The 22,217-nt window shown below is 40.4% G+C and overlaps 1 protein-coding gene across 3 annotated transcripts in view; it reads right to left on the reverse strand.

Moving 5' to 3' along the window:
• Positions 1-6,337: 6,337 nt before the first annotated feature.
• Positions 6,338-22,217, reverse strand: part of TMEM131L (transmembrane 131 like) — a 116,906-nt gene continuing 101,026 nt past the window's right edge. For 2 of the 3 annotated variants that reach the window (XM_054030114.1, XM_054030113.1), the window contains exons 27-35: positions 21,792-21,916; positions 18,328-18,461; positions 16,958-17,143; positions 13,937-14,015; positions 12,502-12,587; positions 10,852-10,972; positions 9,881-9,969; positions 8,207-8,349; positions 6,338-6,663 (exon numbers count right to left, since the gene is read on the reverse strand). In XM_054030114.1, coding sequence (XP_053886089.1) covers positions 6,385-6,663; positions 8,207-8,349; positions 9,881-9,969; positions 10,852-10,972; positions 12,502-12,587; positions 13,937-14,015; positions 16,958-17,143; positions 18,328-18,461; positions 21,792-21,916 — 1,242 coding nt within the window. In that variant the 3' untranslated portion in view covers positions 6,338-6,384. The remainder of the gene's footprint in view (positions 6,664-8,206; positions 8,350-9,880; positions 9,970-10,851; positions 10,973-12,501; positions 12,588-13,936; positions 14,016-16,957; positions 17,144-18,327; positions 18,462-21,791; positions 21,917-22,217) is intronic. The other variant, XM_054030115.1, reaches the window with a different exon arrangement.

The following is a 22,217-nucleotide window of genomic DNA, read 5'->3' on the forward strand; positions in this document are numbered from 1 at the left end:
CTGTTACATTCAGGGGAAAGTAATGAAGTATTTCAATTGTTTGGGGACGGTGGGAGGAAGAGAAGTCTAGCGAATGTCTGTCGCCCTGCACAAAGTAGTTTCTGGAAGTCAGACGAGTACAACGAGAAAGCTTCCTGTACATCTGTGCTCACACAGAAGTGGGAAACCAACCACTTCCCTTCAAAAACTGTAAACTCAATAAAAATAAAATAAAATAAAAAAAAACAGAAATACAAATTTTGCGACTACTGGTTTGAGAAGCGAGGTCTTGCACAGCTAGTTATTTGGCATGAACATTCCAGAAAGTGTGGGTACAACCACAAGATATTGGTGGAGCAATATCTTCTGGAGGTTTTGGAGTCTGAAATGGCAGTATACAAGAAAAGAAGGCTGCTGGAATCAGGGCTTGTTCTGCAATGGGGTTGCACCAGTTTAACTAAAGATGTGAAGTTAAACCAGTGCAAACCCCAATATGGACATTCTTATTTTGGTTTAAGAGTGGCTGTTTGCAATGTAGCTTAAGTCAATTAGGAATAGGTTCATGCTAGACCAAAATAAGCCACTTTTTTGTGCTGATTTTTATATATACACACACACATACACACACAAATAAAAATGTATATATAAATAAAACTTTTCATTTTTTTCTTATAATAAAAGGAACAAATTCTAGAAGCCAAAGAATGGAACACACATAAAAATACCCTACACCAAAAACAAGAAAAGACAACACTATTTACATAATGTCTGGATTTCCATGTATTAACTGCAATATTTCCAGCACACAGATTTTTATAGCACATAGCAAAACAACAACAACAAAAGAACAGCAGAGAGTTCAATGCAAAGAGAGATGACAATAAGTAAGGAGCCAAGAGTGGTCACAATAAAATTCAAAAGGATGGTGGTTTTTTAAGAAGCAGAAAAAAATGAATTAAGACTGATGCCGAAGGGGAGTCAGTTCCACAGCTGAAGTCCCACTGCAGCAAAAGGGTAATTTCGGTCAACCAGGATGGTGGAGAACTTTTAAAGAGAACTACACTACAGTGATCAGGGAGTTGGAAGAGCAGTGCTAGTCAGTCTGTCACAACAGAAGAGTCTTTGCACCATTTACTAAGCTGTGGAGCAGACACACAAAATCTCCAAAGTTGCATCATACTGCTGCTTTATAGCAATGTGACAATGAATCCTCCTCTCCCTCCTGACTTCTCAATAAAGGGGGAAAGTAGAGAGACTCACAACAGTGCTGTTCAGTGATCACTCAGTGCTTGCAAGAACTCTGCTTTATTCTAGGTCCTTTTATAACTGGCTGGGTGCAACAAGCTTCCACCAAACCCCTCCAGACTCTGTTTGGGTAACTCAGCACTTATAGGCCAGTTCCCACTACCACTTCGTCCCTGCCAAATGAAATTGAGTAACAGAAACATTAAAAAACCCAGTATTAATACAACACACAATTATTAATGTTGAATCAGTCTTCGATGTGCCTGCACTGTTGCTTGGACCTGTCCAGCAGCATTCCTGCTTTCTGGAGGCGGTAAATCCACTTGTTCTTAACGTATTCTTGGTGCCTGTCTGAGACCATCCTGGGCAAAATGGCAGACTTATCTCCCTCCCTTCTGGGATTATTCCTCTAGAGTTCATGTCCATCTGGGGTGACAGATGGCAACCTTTTGTGACACCACTTCCGTTTTAAACCACTGTTTCCCATCAGAGAGATGCACTGTGTCATTTTCATGAAGTGGTGGCAGCTCCCAGGACCCCAAATCACACTGAGGTTTTGTTTTCCTTTATCTGTCCCTTTACTGTCTGCAAGTCCTCAGTGGCTCTGATACCAGTTTCCAACAGTGCAGACATTCTTGTTTTCTGTTTTCTTTTGAACAAAGGGTCAGCGACAGGTAGGGTGACCAGACAGCAAGTGTGAAAAATCGGGACAGGCGGTGGGGGGTAATAGGAGCCTATATAAGAAAAAGACCCAAAAATCGGGACTGTCCCTATAAAAATCGGGACATCTGGTCACCCTAGCGACAGCGGCAGAGACCAGCATTGCATGCTTTTCTTCCTTAGTTCTCTTTTCTTGTTTTGGATTCTCTGTCATGTCCACATACACCTCCAATAAGCTTCACTCTGAATTGGAGGATTTCCTTTTCTTGGCAAATTCTTATTGCTTTGTCAAGAATTCGGCTCTCCCCATCATCTATTGCTGAAGTTTCTGTTTCAAATCTCAATCATACTCAGGTCTCTTATCAGGAACTCAGACCCCCAAAATTTCAAGATTGGCTCTTAGATCAGTCTTAGATCAGTCACAAACTCTTCTTTGGTTTCATCTTCTTTTTGTACTCTGTTTATAAACATCTCTCTCAGAGGTTTCATTTTTATGTGGAGTGCAGTATTCCTCAAATGTCTGTACTAGTTTCACGGTTGGCCTCCTCAGCCTGAGTTAACTGAAATTTATTATACACTTTGAGTGCATCAGAACCAGCTATTGCAAGACCATATGCACTGAGCGATCACCCCCACACAGTACCAGAAGCAGAGTTGAAGCTCTCTGGAAATGTAAAAGACAATTCAAGAAGGTTTAAACAGCACTTCACTCTGTATGTGCAGAGGTAAGTGCCAGCTGTCTTCCTTTTTGTTGGGCTAAAAGTTATAAGGCGGATGATATTACCACTACCCTTCTCCTCTTCTTGCCAGTTAGGGCCAAGTTCTCAGCATGAGCTGCGTGTTGGCCAGTGGCACTGACTGGGCAGCAGCTTTCACAGTCATCACTCTTGAGGATGAAAACAAAAAGTCCAAACCTTGGAGACAAGCTTCTGGCGCTTGAGAGGTAGGGCTGTAGGACAAGAAAAAAGCATCAGGGCAAAGTGCAAGATAATGCTTGGGGGGGGGAAACAGAATCTGAAAACACATACACTACATCAGAGGAAGAAGACTGAGAGAAGTCCAGTGTTCATATAGCTGGGAAATTAGACGGAAGTTTACAAATGACATGGTTTCACACACACACACACACACACACACAAAACAATGCAGTTTGGGTTGCAAATGCAAAGGCATTTCACTAATCAGGGCAGTATTAGGCTTTTCATATATGGCTCTGATGTGACACAACTGGAGTACTATATTCAATTCTGATCAGGCTTACCAGCCTAAATAGAGACAAATGGAAAAAAACTTGAAGAGTAACAAAAAATATCAGGGGGATGAAGGACTGATTTAAGATGTAAGACAAAGAGCTAAAGATGTATAAGCTTGGCTAAAAGATGACTAATGGAGGGACATGGCAATGTGCTATAGCACTATTGGAAGGCTGAAATCACTAAGGACGGAGAGGAATTATTTAGAGTGCTGTAACGATGAGTAATGTGGTGCAAGCAAAAAAGAAATTTTAGGATGAGTATCAGGAAAAACCTCATGACAGTGAGATGTAGCATGTGGAACAGTCTGCCAATGGACGTCATAGAAACTTTAGGACTTTTAAAACCGTCTAAAAGATATTGCACAGGAACTCCTGTTCTGTCAGGAAAATAGACTGAATTATCTAATAGGTTTTTCTAGTCTCAAACTTCTATGATTTCAGAATACATTCAAATGAAATATAGAATTAATGTGCCCCTCTGCCCCCTGCAAATTTCTATCACTTCTTCCATCCAGTGCCCTACTGAATCCACTATGAATGTGTGGTATTCAAATAATCTCTTGCTTTTACTGATGAGATTTCTCTACAATAAACTCTCTTCTCCTATTGCAAACACAAAAAATACATTTTCAAAGTGCAGGAGGTGATGATTATATTTAAAGACAACACTACAATACTTTGCACTGTGGGACTGAAATATCCACAACACGCATCTCTCGTCCAAGTGCAATAACCACATATGCATGTTCACGAGAACTGGTGAACTGTGCAGACTATTCTTCGCAATTTAGTTGGTATGTGGGCACTTGTTGTTTCTATGCAGTCCTAAATACAATTTGGTATTAGCTTCATAGTGGTATGTGAAGAGCCTATTCCTACGGTCATGATTTCCTGATATGAGGCAAGAAATTATGGATAATATTGCTCAAGATAAATGAGATTTCCTTATAATTAATTTGGACTTCTGATTCTTTCTTCTAACTGAAGTATAAAATCACTTGGGTATGAAGAACCAGTGGTAGGTCATCTACTCCATCCCCAATTGCAATAGGAGTGATTTAACTGGCCATGACGATGATTAGTTGAGCCTTGAATGTCTTCTGGGGGGGTGAAGATTCCTCAGTCTTTTTAGCAGCTTGTGCCATGTTACATTTGTAGTTATTTGTAATATTTGGCCTAATATTACCAATTCAGCTCCAGTTTGACTAACGAGTGTTCCATTTTTTAATAACATTCTTTTACGTATTTGTAGTTTTATATGACCTTTCAATTGTTGTCTTTAGCCAAAATATGGCCAGTTCTCAGTATCCTTTTCTTGGAGTCTTGTTTTCAAACACTGAAATTTTTGCTGCTGCCTCTTGAACCTTCCCTAATGGATTTGTTTTTTAAAATGTGCAGCATGGTGCAGAATACATAACTCCAACTAGAACCTAAATAGGGCTGAGCAGAGAGACCAAACCATCAGTGAGGTTTCTAGCTGCAGTTCAATGTGAGTGCAAGAAGGCCATTTGCCTATAGCAGGTAGCAAAACCCTGCACTGAGCAAATATTGCATTATAATACATGGTATAGGGATATTCAAGGAATGAAAATCAGGCCCCCCCAATCCCATGAACATCATTAAGTTAACAGAACTGGTTGGGTATAGCAAGAGTGTGGCTAGGCTTTTGCTAGATTTCTTTGCTGACTGCATTTCTTGTGGTTCCGCAAGGAACGAACATGGTATAAAACAAACAGCGTTATCTGGGAGATCAGGGACTTCACTGCATTAGAACCTATAAAACCAAATGATCACTGGTATTCTTCACACATCTTGTGTACATACTCACAATATATATCTTTCAAAATCTCCTGTCAACATGCTGTCACAGGCTACAAAGACACAGAAAGGAATGTTAATGGTGACATCTACTTCTATAGGCTTAGCATTCAATTCTGGTATACCAGCAAAACTGAATTCAGAGAGTCCTATAAGCTATTACTTCTATGCCCACAGTCAGTGGGAGAGTCCAGCAAAACACACCAGAAAGAATAGCACAGCATGTGAGGGCTGGTTACCAGTATAATAAAACCATTAAACAAAAAACATGGGATTTTCAAAAGTGCTCATTATTGGCCTAGCTTTTGTCCCATTGAAATCAATGTGAGTTTTACCACTGACTTTGGAGAAAAACATTTTAAAGCAAAAAAGGTGTGCTGTAGTTATCTCCTTAGATTTAACAGAGCTTAATCAACTCCTGCCCACTTTGTGACATATCAAGGGGACAGGGAAAACTGTGTGTTGTCCATGCCTGAGGAGATGACTCTTTAGGGATGGGCTGCTGACACAGCTTGCATGAAGGATACAATCAACAAGGGGCTGGTTCCTTTCTTGGCAATCTTTTCAACTATGAAGATTCAGCCTTCATAAAACAAACCGAAGTGTTGCTGTTCTGTTAATCCTGCTTTGCAGAAAAGCATAAAATCACCCCTCAATGAAAAGTGTGCCCCAATTTAAATGTTAGTGTTTTTAAACAAAGGAAATTAAATGCACCAAAGAATGCTCAGGTAACATGAAAGTAAAAATTGCACCAAAACTGCTATAGCAACATGAAGGTTAAAACACAAAATATCAGGAGGTACAAAAAAGAAAAGCTTCTCAAAGAAACACTGACTCACACATGTTGCACAAATACAATATTATCAAATTACTAGTTAGGATTTTAAGGCCTGATATACAGCCAGGCCACAGCCCAACCTCTAATTTTTGTGGGTGCAATTTTTGCATCCACAAATACCTTCTGCCTGTAGAAGCAGAACTTGGACATCTAAATATCTGCAACAGTAAGTGCAAATAGTTAGATGGCCAAATGTTACCATTTGCTGTGACTGCAATTATTTATAAGTGCAATTTTGTGTCTGCAAATTTAGAAGCCATTGCTGAAAATCAGGCCCTACATGTAAACTTTATATGAAATATATGCAATGCGGGTGAATATATTACTATGAGAATCTGAATTTTTTCCATCTTTTGAAAATTGTATTTTAAATTTTTAACCTTCACATGATGTTAACATAATGTTTTGTATATAATATTTATTAATTCTTAAAAAGTACTTAATACACAGATTTCTGTAAAAAAAAATTTATTGTCCATATAAAAGTGCCAAAATATCCACCAACACTGTAATCTAGTTCAATAACCAGCTTAATCTAGTAATCAAAATTGCAAGCATCTTTATTCACATTTTTAAAATCAAATTCCTGTCACATGTTTCCACAATAACCCGAGTCCCTAGAAAGTGGGAAATTTGCATTCCGGTTGGTTGTTGTAGTCCATATGTCCAAGTTCATATAGGCACGGAATGGGTTAAACCTTGGATAATACTCCTGCTTACACAGAACTGCCTGGTTCTCAGCATGAGCTGAGTGTTGACCGGTGGCACTGACTGGGCAGCAGCTTTCATAGACATCACTCTGAGGTGCCCAGATGGAACCAAAAAGTCCAGACATTGGAGACAAGCTTCTGGCGCTTGAGAGGTAGGGCTGTAGGACAAGAAAAAAGCATCAGGGCAAAGTGCAAGCCAATATGCTGGGGGAAACGGAATCTGAAAACACAGACACTACATGGGAGGAAGAAGCAGCCTGGGGAGCAGAATTGCTGAGAGAAACCTAGGGATCATATAGCCAGGAAATTATAGACAGGAGTTTACAAATGACATGGTTGCAAAAAAAAGGCCAATACAGTTTTGGGTTGCATATACAAAGGCATTTCACAAAGCAGGGCAGTATTACCCTTCTTCTATATGGCTCTGATGTGACCACAACTGGAGTACTATATCCAGGTCTGATCAGGCTTACCAGCAAAAACATAGACAAATGGAGAAAATTTAAAGAAGAGTAACAAAGAGTATCACGGGGATGAAGGACTGATTTAAGAGACAAGACAGAAAGAACTAAAGATGTATAAGCTTGGCTAAGAGATGACTAATGGAGGAACATGGTAACATGCTATAACACTACTGGAAGAACGGAACACACTGCTGTGAGTAATGGGGTGCAAGTAAAGAGAAATTTTAGAATGAATATCAGGAAAAGCCTCTTGAAAGTGAGATGTATTAGCCTGTGGAACAATCTGCCAATGGAGGTCACAGAAGCCTTAGGACTTTTAAAACCAGCTAAAACACTAAGAAATGTATTTTAGGGAAAATCCTGTTCTGTCAGGAAAATAGACTGAATTATCTAATAGGTTTTTCTAGTCTCAAACGTCTATGATTCCAGAATACATTCAAATAAAATATAGAATTAATGTCCCTCTCTGCCCCCTGTAAATTTCTATCACTTCTTCCATCCAGTGCCCTATTGAATCCACTATGAATGTGTGCTGTTGAAATCATCTCTTGTTTTTACTGATGAGATTTGTCTGTTAAACTCTCTTTTCCTATTGTAAACACAAAAAATACATTTTCAAAGTGGAAGATTTTCATCCTAGTGCAGGAGAAGGTGATTATATCTAAAGACAACACTACAACACTGAAATAAACTTGTCCCATCCCTTCCTGTTCATCTGCTACACTTTTCTCTTTGGAGACAAGCACAAAGTGCCAAAGTGAGTGCTCAGAGACTCATGCACAAATCCAGCTGAAGTCAGTTTGAGTTGCAGGTATACATTGCAGAGCAAACTTTGTGGATGTTACCAAGAGCACCAGGGCTGTGCATGCTTCTCTACAATTTCTGATTTCCCTTTTGTGTTTATAACTTTAGAATTGTTTTCATTGTCAGCACTTCTTGCTTCTATCCTCCACTGAAACCGTTTTGTTTTTTTTGAGGGAGGGAGAGGGGTAAACAGATTATCCAAATCCAACATGCACGTTTCCATTCTCAAGGGTCTCAATACAATGTTCAAGTAAAATGACCCAACAGAAACTTAGCAAAATATTGGGTGAGATACTATGAATAGTGCTAACAAAATCAACATCAAACACCACAGCCTACTGGAAAGAAAGGAGGAGAGACTGAAATGTAAAGGTATCTGGCAGGCACTTCAGAGCAGCACATTAGGCCAACACACAGTGACCGGAATACTCACTGAAGAGTTGACATAACTGGCTGGTTCCCAGGTAGGCGTCATGTTGGGTGGAGCACTCCAGGTAGACGGACAATTGTGATCAATGAAGGCAGTATTTTGAACTTCTGCAGTACATGGGAAGCCATTGGGGTAATTCATGTTTTCTGCAGTTGAGGAGAGATGGAGAACAAAATTAAGCTTTTTGCATTATAAATTATATTAAACTTTCTGCAGGGGGGGCTGAACTGTGCCAGCATGAGAGACATTAGAACTGCTGGCCGTTTTCACCACTCCAACGTGACTTCCTGGCAATACAGCAATCACCTCTTTGTAACATTTACATATTTCCATGCATCTTTCAGACCTACAATATAAATAGGATTATCGTTTCTTATTAGCTACTACTGGGGCCTTTAGCCAATTGCTAGCAAGGGAAATGGGTAAAGGCTACATAAAACCTTTTATCTCTGGAAAGCTGAAGCTTGAAACCCTCCATTAGCCACGGAACAGGTAGAGCGTGGACAACATTAAGGCAAAGCTTCCCCATCCCTCCCTGCCCACATGCCTCAGCCCTAAACTCCCAAGAGACTACGGCGATTCAAAATCCTGTGCTCTTGTAGCTTCATCTTTAAATATAGCCTAGCTAGTAGTGCAGTATTCCAGGTAATTGTGAACATGCTTAATGTGCAAAATAAGTCACATCCTGGGGGGAAAATAGGCCACAAGAGACGTTATGTTGTACACGCTAGTATACTGAGCTCTATCACAGGTGCACAATCTGTTGGGATTTCTATTTTGAGAAACCTGGTCTTTGCACAGCACTTTTAAGTTGCCTTGTTATTTCTTATATGCACACACAACACAATACTGTATAGCACTTGGTGTCAAAAATTTAAATTTGAGTAAATGACAGCTTCTCAAAAACAAATACTTTTCAGGCTTTCTATTCGTAGATTTGTTTCAGCTCATTCTCCAACAATGAGTACCGACATAGTTGAGGTTTGATATTTGTGAGTGCGGTGCACAGAAGGAATGTTAAAAAGAGCAGTCTGGGCCTGATAACTCTGCTGGAGTTACTGTAGTCACACTAGTAGAAAACTGATGTAAGTGAAATCAAAATCAGGCCTTTAGGAAGCTCTGCAAACCAGGTTTTGGGTGAGTGGGTCAAAACTCATTCAGGTTGTTCCAAGTCAGGAATTTAACTAAGGGTGTCTGAAAAACCTCATTCCAGAGAGGAGTGAGGACCATGTGGTTAGGGCACTAGAACAGGAATCAGGAGACCTAGGTTGTGTTCCTAGATCTGCCACAGATTAAATTATTTAACTCCTCTGTGCCTTAGTTCCCTAACTGGAAAACAGACATAACTGCACTTTCCTTCTCCCATCCTTTGTCTTGTCCACTTAGATCATAAGTTCTTTGGGGTAGGGACCAACTCTTGTGCGTGTTCAGCACCTCGCACAATGGGAACCTCATATTACCTGGGGTCTCTAGGCTCTACTGTAATACACCTACATGATAAAAACTAATTTCTCCTAATCTATTTTACCCTAATTAAAAAAATTAGCAAGCTCAGCTCTCTAACAGTGTAGTGCTACTGGTTTTAAAAGAAAAAATGATATTCATTACCTTGCTTTTCAAAGGAGGAGAGAAAAGAACATGCTTAATGATATTTTGGAAGTTTAGCAGCACTCTTACCTTCTGGAAAAGCATTGTATTCATTCATCTCTAATGGGCAATACATGTTGGGAAACTGGCTATCACAAGTTGCATTCCAATCAATGAAGCTATTACAAACGACAAAATCAAACGACAAAAATCGTATAAAATCAAACAACAAAAATCAAAACACTGTACAGGGTTTATGAAAATAGTTTAAAAACACTTTAAGATACTGTTAAACTATTAGATGACAATTGCCTGAAATAAGTGATTGCACTTCACACATACTAATTACATAATAGTACAGAATAGTCATTATCAGCAATGGTGGTGTGTTAAAATCAGGCTCATTCTTATACTGAGTGGGGTTTGGAACAATTTTTATTGGGGGGGGGAGGGGCTGAAAGCCATTGAACCAAACTGTAAACCCTGTATATGATGGGAACCACTTCAAGCCCTGGGGTGCAGCACCCCCTGCCCTCCTAGTTCCAGCACTTCTGATACTGAGCATTTTTTTAATCTTTTCCCCATGAGGCAGAAGAAGAGACTAGTGGCTAAAGTACAGAACTAGTAGGAAGGTTATCTGAGTTCTGTTTCTGGATCTGCCACAAACTTCCTGTATTACTTAAGCAAGTACAAACCTTCTGGGATTCAGTTTCCCCATCTGTTAAAAAAAATAATTATAATATGTTCCTACCACATAAGCGTTTTAGGAGGGAACTATGGCCACTGGGAGTTGCAAGCGGCTGTACCTGGACGCTCAGGTAAACAAAGCATCTCACGGCCTGCCAGGGGCTTACCCTGAACAAGCCGCAAACCAAGTTTGGGAACCCCTGGTCTACAGTAAGATTCTTGCTTACTATAGCTTAACATGCAACCATACCATGGAAACTGTTTAAACGGCATATGCTTAAGAATCATTGCATGATAAGCTCAGATACATTCATGCTGTTAAGGCCGTAGGCTGAAAAACATGATATCAAAAAATGAAGCAAACAATAACTTGCCTATTGTGAACCGAAGGGGTTTCCTGGATCATGCATGGTACGTTATTCTCAAGGTTATAGTTTAAGCTATTTGTCAAACAGACTGGTTGAGCAGGCCACAAGTCTCCTGTAGGATAAAGACCTAGAAAGGCAAAGAGATCTTGATTGAAGTGTATGAAATGCAACAGTATAGAAATGAGGGATCCACCAAATCTTAGTGCTATGGTGACATCTGATTCTCAGATCCACAGTAAAAAGGTTGTATGTATGAGAGATAATCCAACCAGAGAGATCGCTTTATAGTTTTCCCAAAGGACAGTACCTATCCCTCCCTCCTATATTACTACTTGAAACCAAAAAGAAGGGCTGTCAATATAAAAAGAAACCTCACTAAAAGATTCCAAGACAGACTAACTGTCAGGGCCAGATCCTACAGCTGATATAAACTGACTCAATGGAGGTAGGCCAATTTATACCAGGTGAGGATCTGTCCCTAAGAGTGTATGTCACTGGGTGAAAATTCCTAGGGAAGAACTTATTGACAAATGTTTACGTTTGATGGAACTTGCTGTGCAGATGAAAACAAAATCAAACACTTTTCAATTGGGTAAAAAAAAAAAAAAAAAGATAATAATAATAATAATAATAATAATATTGAAGCGGATTCTGAAATTCAACATAGCAAAAGCAAAGATTCCTACAGAAAGTACATGTGATGTTGGAATGACATCAGTGATGAGACCTGGTACTTGTATCTTTCATCATGGGAGAATGGACTAAACGAAAATGACTGTTTTCACAGCCAAATTTGAATACTGATTACATGTTTGTGTATTAAAACTTTTCCTCAGGAATAGGCTCTAGTTTTGAACAGAACAGCTCGTGCTGCTAGAGCCATTAAAAACAGGAATAAACTATAAGCGCACATACTTTTTAAAGGGAAAAAGACATGAAAAAAACGAGAGAGAGAGCAAGCTTCAGATTCCCTCTCGGATCCGCAATTCTATTCTACAATCTCTAATTTATCCCGTAATCTTTTACTCCACAATTTATTAATCCCACCAAACAAATGAACATTATTTCCATCTGAAATGCAGATAAACGAAAACAACCACATATTTAAGATCCCAAAACATCACATAATTCATTGTCCATTTTGGAGGGAGTAAGGTCAAAAAGGGCTGAGGACGTTTTCCTCAGTCATGACTGAGGAAATTAGGAGAGAAATATCTGATGGCATTAACTGTGTCTCAACTCCACTAAAGACGTAGGTTCTTTTGACCTCTCAATCATGCTGGTACTGTTTAAATGTTACTCTGCAGTCAGGGTGCTTAGCCTGTGCAAAGCAAGGCAACTGTCAGGAAAGAATACTGGAAGAGTGAAATGACACCTGAATCCTGCCTTTTTTCACTGAGAATACCATAAACAAAGTCTAGGTTATAACAAAGACTAGTGATAGCAAAGAAAGTCTTCTCTGAGTCCTTTTAGTTGTCAGGAAGTTTAAAAAAAAAAATAGGCAAGTCCTCAGCAATGTAGCTCAAACTCAGCAGTCTGACAGTAAAGCGCTTGTGGGTTTATACATAAATGTAGTTAAGAAACATTATGTGTGGTACTTATATGTACTACTGTACAAACATTAGCACCAAATCTGTTGTTGAAAAAGCAACTAACCTTTATTTTTGTCAGGATCTGCAGTTATGTCAGTGAAGTTGGTACATACTGTTTCTGGATACTGGGGGACAGTATTTATGTCTCTGCTGAATGAAGACAAAGGACTTTTTAAAATTTTGGATTATCAACATTAAAAATTCCCTAGTGATTCTTCCAGGGCCGCCCAGAGGATTCAGGGGGGCCTGGGGCAAAGCAATTTCGGGGACCCCGTCCATAAAAAAAGTTGCAATACTATAGAATACTATATTCTCATGGTGGCCCCTGCGGGGTCCGGGGCAAATTGCCCTACTTGCCCCCTCTCTGGGTGGCCCTGGACTCCTCTCCTAGAAAAGAAAATTCAAGGAGTTTTATACGTTTTTTTCATGTTGAAAATTTTCTGATGCATGTCTCTAGAATGGAAGCTACTACATGGTGCGATGGAACACTAAATAATAGATGATACTGTAGGGAGCATGGAAATGGTGTCCCTTTGCTCCAGAAATTAAGCTTTTCCTTTGCCTATTCTCCTTACTCTGATCTATCGCATACCTCACAATCTCATCATTTTAGTGCTTATTACATGTGGAAAACAAATAAAATACTCATTATCTTAACTCTTTATTATCCGTATTTCAGATGATATAAAACTCATGAGCCAAATTTCATTTATCAAACATTCTGATCATCTGAAGGTTTCAGATGTCCCCCAACCAATTCAGATAATCAGTTTAAGATAATATATATAACATAATCCATATATTAATGTATGTGTATTCACATATTCCACATACATCTAATTTAACTGGAACACAGACTGTACTGAGACTAAATGAGAGCATGGTTCATAGGTTCAGACTGAGATTAAGTTTGTTTGGGATGAGCTTTATCTATTAGTGATTGCTAAACATAAGAGTAACCCCAGGGAAAATATGTAATTGACTCTAGTAGCTGAATCCCACTTGTCTCAAACTGGGAGTGAGATGAAGATCCAGGTAACTAAAACTTTAGATGCTGCACATATTATAGTAAGGGGGAGGATATGTCAGAGAAAGAAAAGGAACAATTTTCGAGTTGTCTCAGGACAGCATGATTCTCATAAAAAGAACCACATCAACTTAAAAGTGACATATTTGTCTGACCTTTCCTTACCTAAAAATTAGCACAGAAAACTACTAGAATGGGAAGATAATAAAAATATGTATCCCATATTTCCCTTGCATAATAAGCAAGGTTCCCCTATCATTTGTGTAGGTTTTTTCAGAGAGCTACAGGGAAGAGAGAAACATTTTCAACATTAGGAAAACATGACTGTACTACCTCAAAAATTAGCAGTGACAATCACAAGCAGGTGGTAAAACCTGAAATTGTTTTTAATTCATTTTTAAAAAACTAACAATATTTCAAGTTGATGGAGTTTCTTTAATATTTTACTGGGGTAGACTTAACAAAAATTTACCTGGTATTGCAGATGTTATGAGACAGATTTAAAGTGATGGGAGTTTCAGTTGGAAAATCATTTTGTGAAATATTCTCCCCTAAATAAAACAATGATTGTGAATCAAAAAAGATTTTGAAAACAGAAACATATACACAATACACTTACCAATGGTGTGTATGAACTTATTTCTCAGTGTGGAATGTCAGTACCAGCACTTACCATTTCAGAATGTATTTATCAAATATGCTTATTCATAAACCCCTCTGAAATCTATACAGTTGTCATGTATTATATGGATTTTCAACCTGGAGACCATGATCCCTTCTTTATGGCTAGCTAAGAGGAGGGCCCAGACATTTTTTTTCTGTTGCAATATGGGCCCAGGATTTGGAAAAAGATTGAGAGCCACTATTCTACCAGAAGAAGGGGCGGCTCTAGCTTTTTTGCCACCCCAAGCATGGCAGGCAGGCTGCCTTCGGCGGCATGCCTGCGGGAGGTCCCCGGTCCCGCGGATTTGGTGGCATGCCTGCAGAAGGTCTGCCGGTCCTGCGGCTTCGGCGTACCCGCCGCCAAATCCACGGGACTGGTGGACCTCCTGCAGGCATGCCGCCAAAGGCTGCCTGACTGCCGCCCTCACAGGGACTGGCAGGGCGCTCCCCGCAGCTTGCCGCCCCAGGCACATGCTTGGAATGCTGGTGCCTGGAGCCGCCGCTGACCAGAAGAGTAAGTTCTTCTGTGGTGTAGGACTTTATGAAAAGAAAATACATTTATGCATTGGTTTTTGTGCAGTGTTCACCTCAAAAATGGTTACTACTAACATTTATAATGTTAATTATTCATTCCTACTTATTATCAAAATGATTGAGTTTGAAAAGAGTTATACTACATTATGAATATATAGGGTTGCCAACTTTCTAATCACACAAAACTGAACACCTTTGCCCTGTCCCGTCCCTTCTCCAAGCCCCTGCCCCTTCTCCGAGGCCCTGCCCCGATCACTCCATCCGCCCTCCCTCCATTGCTCCCTTTCTCCCACCCTCACTCGCTCATTTTCACTGGGCTGGTTCGGGGGTTGGAGTGTGGGAGGGTTTGTGGACTCCAGGATGAGGCCAGAAATGAGGGGTTCAGGATATGGAAGGGGCTTCCAGGCTTGGGCAGAGGGTTGGTGTGCATGTGGGGGGAGTGAGGGCTCCAGCTGGGGGTGCAGTCTCTGGTTTGGGACTGGAGATGAGCGGTTTTGGGTGCAGGGGGGACTCTGGGCTGGGGCAGAGGGTTGGAGTTGCAGGAGAGGGTGAGGGCTCTGGGAGGGAGTTTGGGTGCGTAAGGGGGCTCCTGGCTGGAGCTGACCAGAGCTGCCTGGGTCCCTTTTCAACCAGGTGTTGCGGTAAAAAACCAGATGCCTGGCAACCCTATGAATACATAGAAAATTATTCCAGAGATAATTCATCTCATTAGGTCAGAGGCACAGCTAATCTTTCCTAACTCTGAAGCCAGGTTTGTTGATACGTTTTTGCTCAGACACTAAATTATATTTATATTATTCAAAATAACATTTAGAGACATGAAACCAATTGTTCCATGTCACTAGAGAACATTCAATATAAACTACTTTAAATTCTGTTCATTATTAATACTGCAGCAAGCTACCTGTTAATACTACTAATGGTACTAAGGATTTTCACTGTTCTTTTTAATATGGCACAGCAACCAAGCATAATTGTGCCTTCTGGTGTTTGTGATGTGCTTTGGGCTTATTGCCATATACAAGTGCATGATTCTGGGGTATTCTCTGTAATTTTTTGAGCTGTCCATCCATGCCCTTTCTTAATTACCCACAAAGATTCTTTTCACTTTTGCCACTTAAAGATGTAGGTCATATATAAGTTAAATAAGTTAATGGAGATATCCTATCTCCTAAAACTGGAAGGGACCTTGAAAGGTCATCGAGTCCAGCCCCCTGCCTTCACTAGCAGGACCAAGTACTGATTTCTGCCCCAGAACCCTAAGTGGCCCCCTCAAGGATTGAACTCACAACCTTGGGTTTAGCGGGCCAATGCTCCAACCACTGAGCTATCCCTCCCCTCCACATTATATGTGTTATATTACAACACATAACATATACATTGTTCCACATGTAACAATAATCTAAAGGTAAGGACTGAATTAAAATGTGGACAGAGTTAGTAGCTCTCAGTTCTGCAGTCTTGCCAAAAGTGACTAATTGTACAGCTTCCTTAATTTCTGATGTGGTACATTTTCAGTTTGCTTTCTTATCCGCATTTTCTCTTTCCCCTTTTGCTTTTACTGTTGATGGCTCTTTTTCTCTACTGTTGGGTATAGTATCATGGCAACCTGAGTCACTAATGCATTCACCCTAAGATATTCTTGCAAAATGATTACATATTTTAGACACATTTAATAAGTAGGAGACCATTTTTCCCCATGAAGGAGCACAAAAGGCATACAAATTAACTGGAGGCAACTAGATGCCTTGACTAGAGTACTGGGGAGCACTGAATGAATTTTGAGGTTTTCTAATGTTTACAAGGAATTTTCTAATGCAACAAAGATCTCAGCTACTTCAGAGTGTGCACAGGTCAGATATTGGAGTCCTGGCTCATTTCTAATATACAATATTATAATGGTTATGGAACAACAAATACAGCAATTCTGCATCTTGGAGTCTTAACTCCAATGTTTGTTTTAGATTTCCTGAATAATAAACTCAGGTGAACCATGAGTGGATGAATACAAAACCCCTTTGTGTTATATATACACATGATGCACATTGTTTTATACAGGATGTGCACTTTCAAAACTGAATGCCAGCTTAAAAAAAAGTAGCTGGAAAAAAGATTTAGCAACTGGTAAAATACTTTCTGGTCCCTCACTCTGTAGAATGCTACCATGAAGACTCGATTCTATTAAGCCCTGGTATCTGGGTAGACTGCATAAGCTACACACACTCTCCTTGTAACTATCCAAAAAGAAGACCTAAACTCGGCATGTACTTGTGCGTATTCTATTTCCAACACTTACTTGACGGAAGAAAATGCCGGGTAGTAATCATGGGCTTTTTATCTCCATCTGAGCTGCTTGTGCTACTCCAGCTGCCCCAGCTACCACGACTGGCACGTACACTTCCTGAAGAACTTCCACAGTCCGAGCTTGAATCAGAGCAAAATTTTTCCAAACAATTCTTCTTAGACCGTTGATAAAAGCTTTCTGAAAAAATTTGAAAAAAAAAAAAGAAAAGAAAGAATATTACATTTAAACTCAAAATTAAATATATATATTTTTAAAAATGTGTTATATTAATCCTTTAAACCTACTGGGCAGAAATAGGAAGTATTATTTACAGATAGCATCACTGCATGTATGGCATTTTATGGGCATACAAGATGACAAAATCTCTACCCTGGAGGAGCTTATCATCTAAGTTACACCTATAACACAATGAGAAGTGACAACAAACCATGGCCTATAGGGGCTGAGACAGGAGTAAGAAATGGGAAGTGCATACTGCTCTTTACAATAAAATTTGTGCTGCTTAAACAGATACCTTATATAAAGACCCTGGGAACATGCACATTAAAAACAAAAACAAACCTAATAAATAACTCTATAGTAAACTATGGACTTTCCCCTCCTCCTCATCTTATCGAGAATAAGAACTACCACTATATAAACTCATTTATCTGCCTAACACTCCCCCTTCTCAAAAGCTGGGAAAAACAGATAGACTTTGAGGAAAGGTGAACAGGCCCTAGATCTGTGGACCATGGCAGGAAACAAGATTCAAAGTTGATGGTTATTCACTGAAAATGCCCTACCTATACCCCACCTGAAGCTATTCTGGGGACTGTCACTTTAACTGATCTCAATTGTGATTATATCACACAAGGAGACAGTTGATAGGTAGGTATGTCCCAAATAGTTTAATGCAGTGTTGTTCCCAGGACATCAGAGACAAGGTGGATGAGGTAATATATTTTATTGGACCAACTTCTGTTGGTGAGAGAGAGAAGCTTTCGAGCTTACACAGAGCTCTCTTTAGAAGTTGGTCCAATAAAAGATATTACCTCACCCACCTTGTCCCCCAAACAGTTTAAGGCATTACAGTTTCATGCTCTGACATGTCTTCTTACCTTGGCTAGGGAGTATTATGGATGAAATGCATTTAGCCCCTCAGAGAAGGAATACTTTTTGGAATTTCTTGGCATCTCAGCAACCATACTGACTGGCTCCCAGGGGAGCTACATATAGCCCTCATTGGCCAGGACGGTCACATTAAGGGGCCCATGAGGGCAAGGGAAATAAAAATCCCCAAGGGAAGTAATCAAAATATTGTGGTGTCAAAAAACTACACATTACCTTTTCCCAATGCAATCCCAATAATGATTACATACCTGTTTCTCCCTGTGTAGACAAGCTCCCAACTTTTTGATCTGTTTTACAAGTTTCCCTTATGCCAAAGTTAGTTCTTAGTTCAGGCCTTTCAAATTCCTTGCACATACGCTTCAACTCATTCTGTTCAGGAACCCTGAAATAATCACAAACCAAATGTGTTTACATTTTAATGATCATTTTCCCCCTTCCAATTACTAAACATTTTATTAGCAACTCTATCAAGCCAAGATCTTGAGCTGGGAACAGCCTCAAAACTCTCCTCAGGTTGGCTGGGACTGTGAGTGAGACAAAGGTGATAGATACCTTCAGAGCTCACACAGGACAGTGCGGGTGCAAGAATTGGCAGCATATTTCCAACAACTTGGGAGTTCACCAGAACCACCAGGTGCTTCTTTACAAACATTTCACACCTTCCTGTCACTGCCCCCTACCTGTGAAGCACAAAGTGATCCACAAAGCCATTACCCTCTCCTCCAAGTTGTTCCTCAAAACACACTTCTCCTCTGATGCCTACAAGAAAGTATAGGTTGGGAGACAGTCTGGGATACTGAAGTATTGTCACCCTTTTTTAATATATAAAAATTGTATATCTTCCAAACAATCTCTCAAATTCTCTATATTGTTTGCCTTCCTAGACTCCAATCTTGCAATCAAATCCACTGAAATCGAAGTACCGTATATACTCGTTCATAAGCCGAATATTTTTGGTAAAAAAGTGATGCATCAAAGAGCGGGGGTCGCTTTATAAACTGGTCTACACCAAAATTTGATGATTTTAAACTCTTTGGAATCATTGAATTGAATATCTAATACACTGTCGTTTTGTTTACCTGGAGTGTCTGCAGGCATGGAGCCCCTCAGCTCCCTGTGGCCGCGGTTCACCATTCCCAGCCAATGGGCGCGCCACTTTCCGCAGCTCCCATTGGCTGGGAACGGCAAACCGCGGCCACTGGGAGCTGAGGGGCTCCATGCTTGCAGATACTCCAGGTAAACAAAGTGTCCCGACCCGCCAGCGGCTGGGAGCCAAAGTTTTCCAACCCCTGAAATATAGGGTCAGCTTATGAAAGGATCATACAGGCTTTGCTATTTTTACTTATCCATCTTGGGGGGGTCGGCTTATAAACGAACAGACTAATGAACGAGTATATACGGTATTTCTGCAGAGCTGTAGAGTCTGCCCAGGGGGATCTGACTGCAGGATCAGGGTCTAAAATTGTTAGTTCCTTGTGAAAAGGATCTAGATTTCCAGCGCACCCTAAACCCAATTTGGGCTCCTGAACACTAACACAATAAATAATCATCAAAATAATAAGCAGAAGAAAACCCACAACTGATTCAGGAAATATTAATCTCTTTTCAATTCTTAGCTAGTAGGAGCCAACATTTCTTGATCTAATACATCATCAGTCAGATCCATGTTAAGAGAAGCCCAAAGCCAATCAAGTGGCAGGGCTGAATGCAGAATAGAAACACCAAATTTTTTTTATCTTTAGCATTGTATATTTCAGGACTAGTTTAGCTAATATTGGAAATGACAAAAATTTGAGTTCTTATTTCTATGGAGAGTAGATGGCCACATTTTAATGCCTAGACAGCAATGATTGTTGAAAGGAACATAAATGAACCAGTAAGAGAAATAACATAGATAAACATTTCCCTTCCATTTTTGTCTGTCTTATCTACACAGACCCTGATCCTGTGCTGAATTCTATGTATTATGAGTAGATTGGGATATGCAGGATTATCACAATGGTCCCTTGTGTTCTGACTTTATCTAGTTACACTACTTAGAGACTATTAAAGTCTATATAAATCTTTTCAGGATTGTGGCCTTAAATCTAAGCTGTTTGGGGGAGGCACTTTCTCTTATTGTATGTTTGTACATTGCCTTGCACAATGGGGCCCTGATTCCAGATGGCATCTTTAGAGTGACTGTAATACAAATAACCTAAAATAATAGGAAACTCTTACAATTAACTGACTCTTAGAAGTTATTGAAGTAAACTTATAAAAAAAGTTTTAAAAATATTTCTCAGGATCTTTTCATATTGCTGCCTAATATTCCGATCTAACCTTGCTTTAAACTTACCTAGGGTTACCATATTTAACAAATAAAAAAAGAGGGCCCTCCACGGGGCCTTGGCCCCGCCCATTTCCCACCCCCAGCCCTGCCCCAACTCCGCCCCTTCCCCGCCCCCTCCTCCCTCCCACTCCCAGCAACGCGAAAAGGGCTGCCCGAGCGCTACCGGCTTCACGGTTTGCCGGGCAGCCCCCAGACCCTGCGCCCCCGGCCAGCACTTCCCCAGCGCAGCTGGAGCCCGGGAGGGGAAGCGCCCAGCCAGGGGCACAGGGTCTGGACGCTGCCCGGCAAACCGTGAAGCCGGTAGTGCTCGGGCTTCGGGCAGCCCCCTTGCCTCCGGACCCTGCACCCCCGGCCCGCACTTCCCCTCCCGGGCTCCGGCGGCGCAGGGTCCGGAGGCATGGGGGCTGCCCAAAGCCCGTGGCGCTCGGCTCTTAAACAGAGCCGAAGAGTCAGCGGAGGAGCAGAGCAGCCGTGGAAGGGGAAGTGCCAGGCCGGCATTTTCCCGGACATGTTCGGCTTTTTGGCAATTCCCCCCGAACGGGGGTTTGATTGCCGAAAAGCCGGACATGTCCGGGAAAAACCGGACGTATGGTAACCCTAACTTACCACAATACTTGGCTACAAGTCACAAAGAAGTTATTTAGTCAGAATGCCCCAGGTATCCCAGACTTCCTCTTTCAAACTTTAATTTTTAAATCACTACACTTCATCGGGGAAATGCTGGCTTCTTTATAAAAACAATCTTCTCTTCCTCTTTATACTATATTAGAAGATAAAATTGCTTCAAACTATTAAGAGATGATCTGATTCCCATGAAGATGGAATCATTTCAAAAGATTTTTCTTTGCTGCAGACAATACATACGGATTTTATCCACTCGAAATAGAGTGGAAAGGAAACTAACCATCTAAGTTTTAAAGCAGGCAAATTTCCAGTCTATAAGGAGAACCAATTAAATATTGACCAGGATGTAAATTCAAACCCTCACGTTTCTCCATTGCTTCTTAGTTTAAAGTCTGTCTACACAGGTGTAACGTATTTTGCAAAGAGATCCATCCAGGTGACCCTTTGCAACCATGACAGGTCCCATTGTAATCAACAGGACTCCTTACAGATCGCTTTGCAGAATGGGGTGTGTACATATACACACATATTTGTGTATGTACATGGACACGTGGCCACACACCCATTTTCCTGTGCAATATAGTATAGTATGTATTAATATGACAGTTTTAGCCTTGACTTATATTATACCATACAATAACCTGCATACTGTATTATACAAAACCTAAAGAGAGACTAAAAACGCAGAAATGAAAGCATTTTCAGTTTCAACATGGTGTAATAAAACTTGTGATTGTCCAAGGATGCAGCACACACCTTGGAGATATATTAACATTCTTTTTCTTGTTTTTTCTAGATGTTCTATTTCTATTCCAACTTGTATTTGATAAATTGCCTTCTCTTTTCTCCTGAGATCTCTTCTTCCTGTAAGCCTCTTCTTGCTGAAAAGGTAAAAACATGAACTAGTGAGATGTCTATTATCAATGAAGTAACCTTGATAAATTCAGGTCAGTGGTTTTATCTAGGCAAAGTACATTCACAAAATGACTCTTTTAGAATTACTGGAAGATTTAGTGCCACTTTCCAAGATCACCACTTAATCTACCTACCCAAGATTCAGACCTTCATATCACCTGTAAATGTTGAGAGAGAGAAGTTTCTGAATCTCCAATGTGCTAGCATTTCCCCCCTTTCCTTCCCTGCCCCTGATCAAAGTTGGGAGTGCAGAGGATGACAGGGGAA

The sequence above is a fragment of the Malaclemys terrapin genome, chromosome 5 (genome assembly GCF_027887155.1).
Source record: "Malaclemys terrapin pileata isolate rMalTer1 chromosome 5, rMalTer1.hap1, whole genome shotgun sequence".
NCBI lineage: Eukaryota > Metazoa > Chordata > Testudines > Emydidae > Malaclemys > Malaclemys terrapin.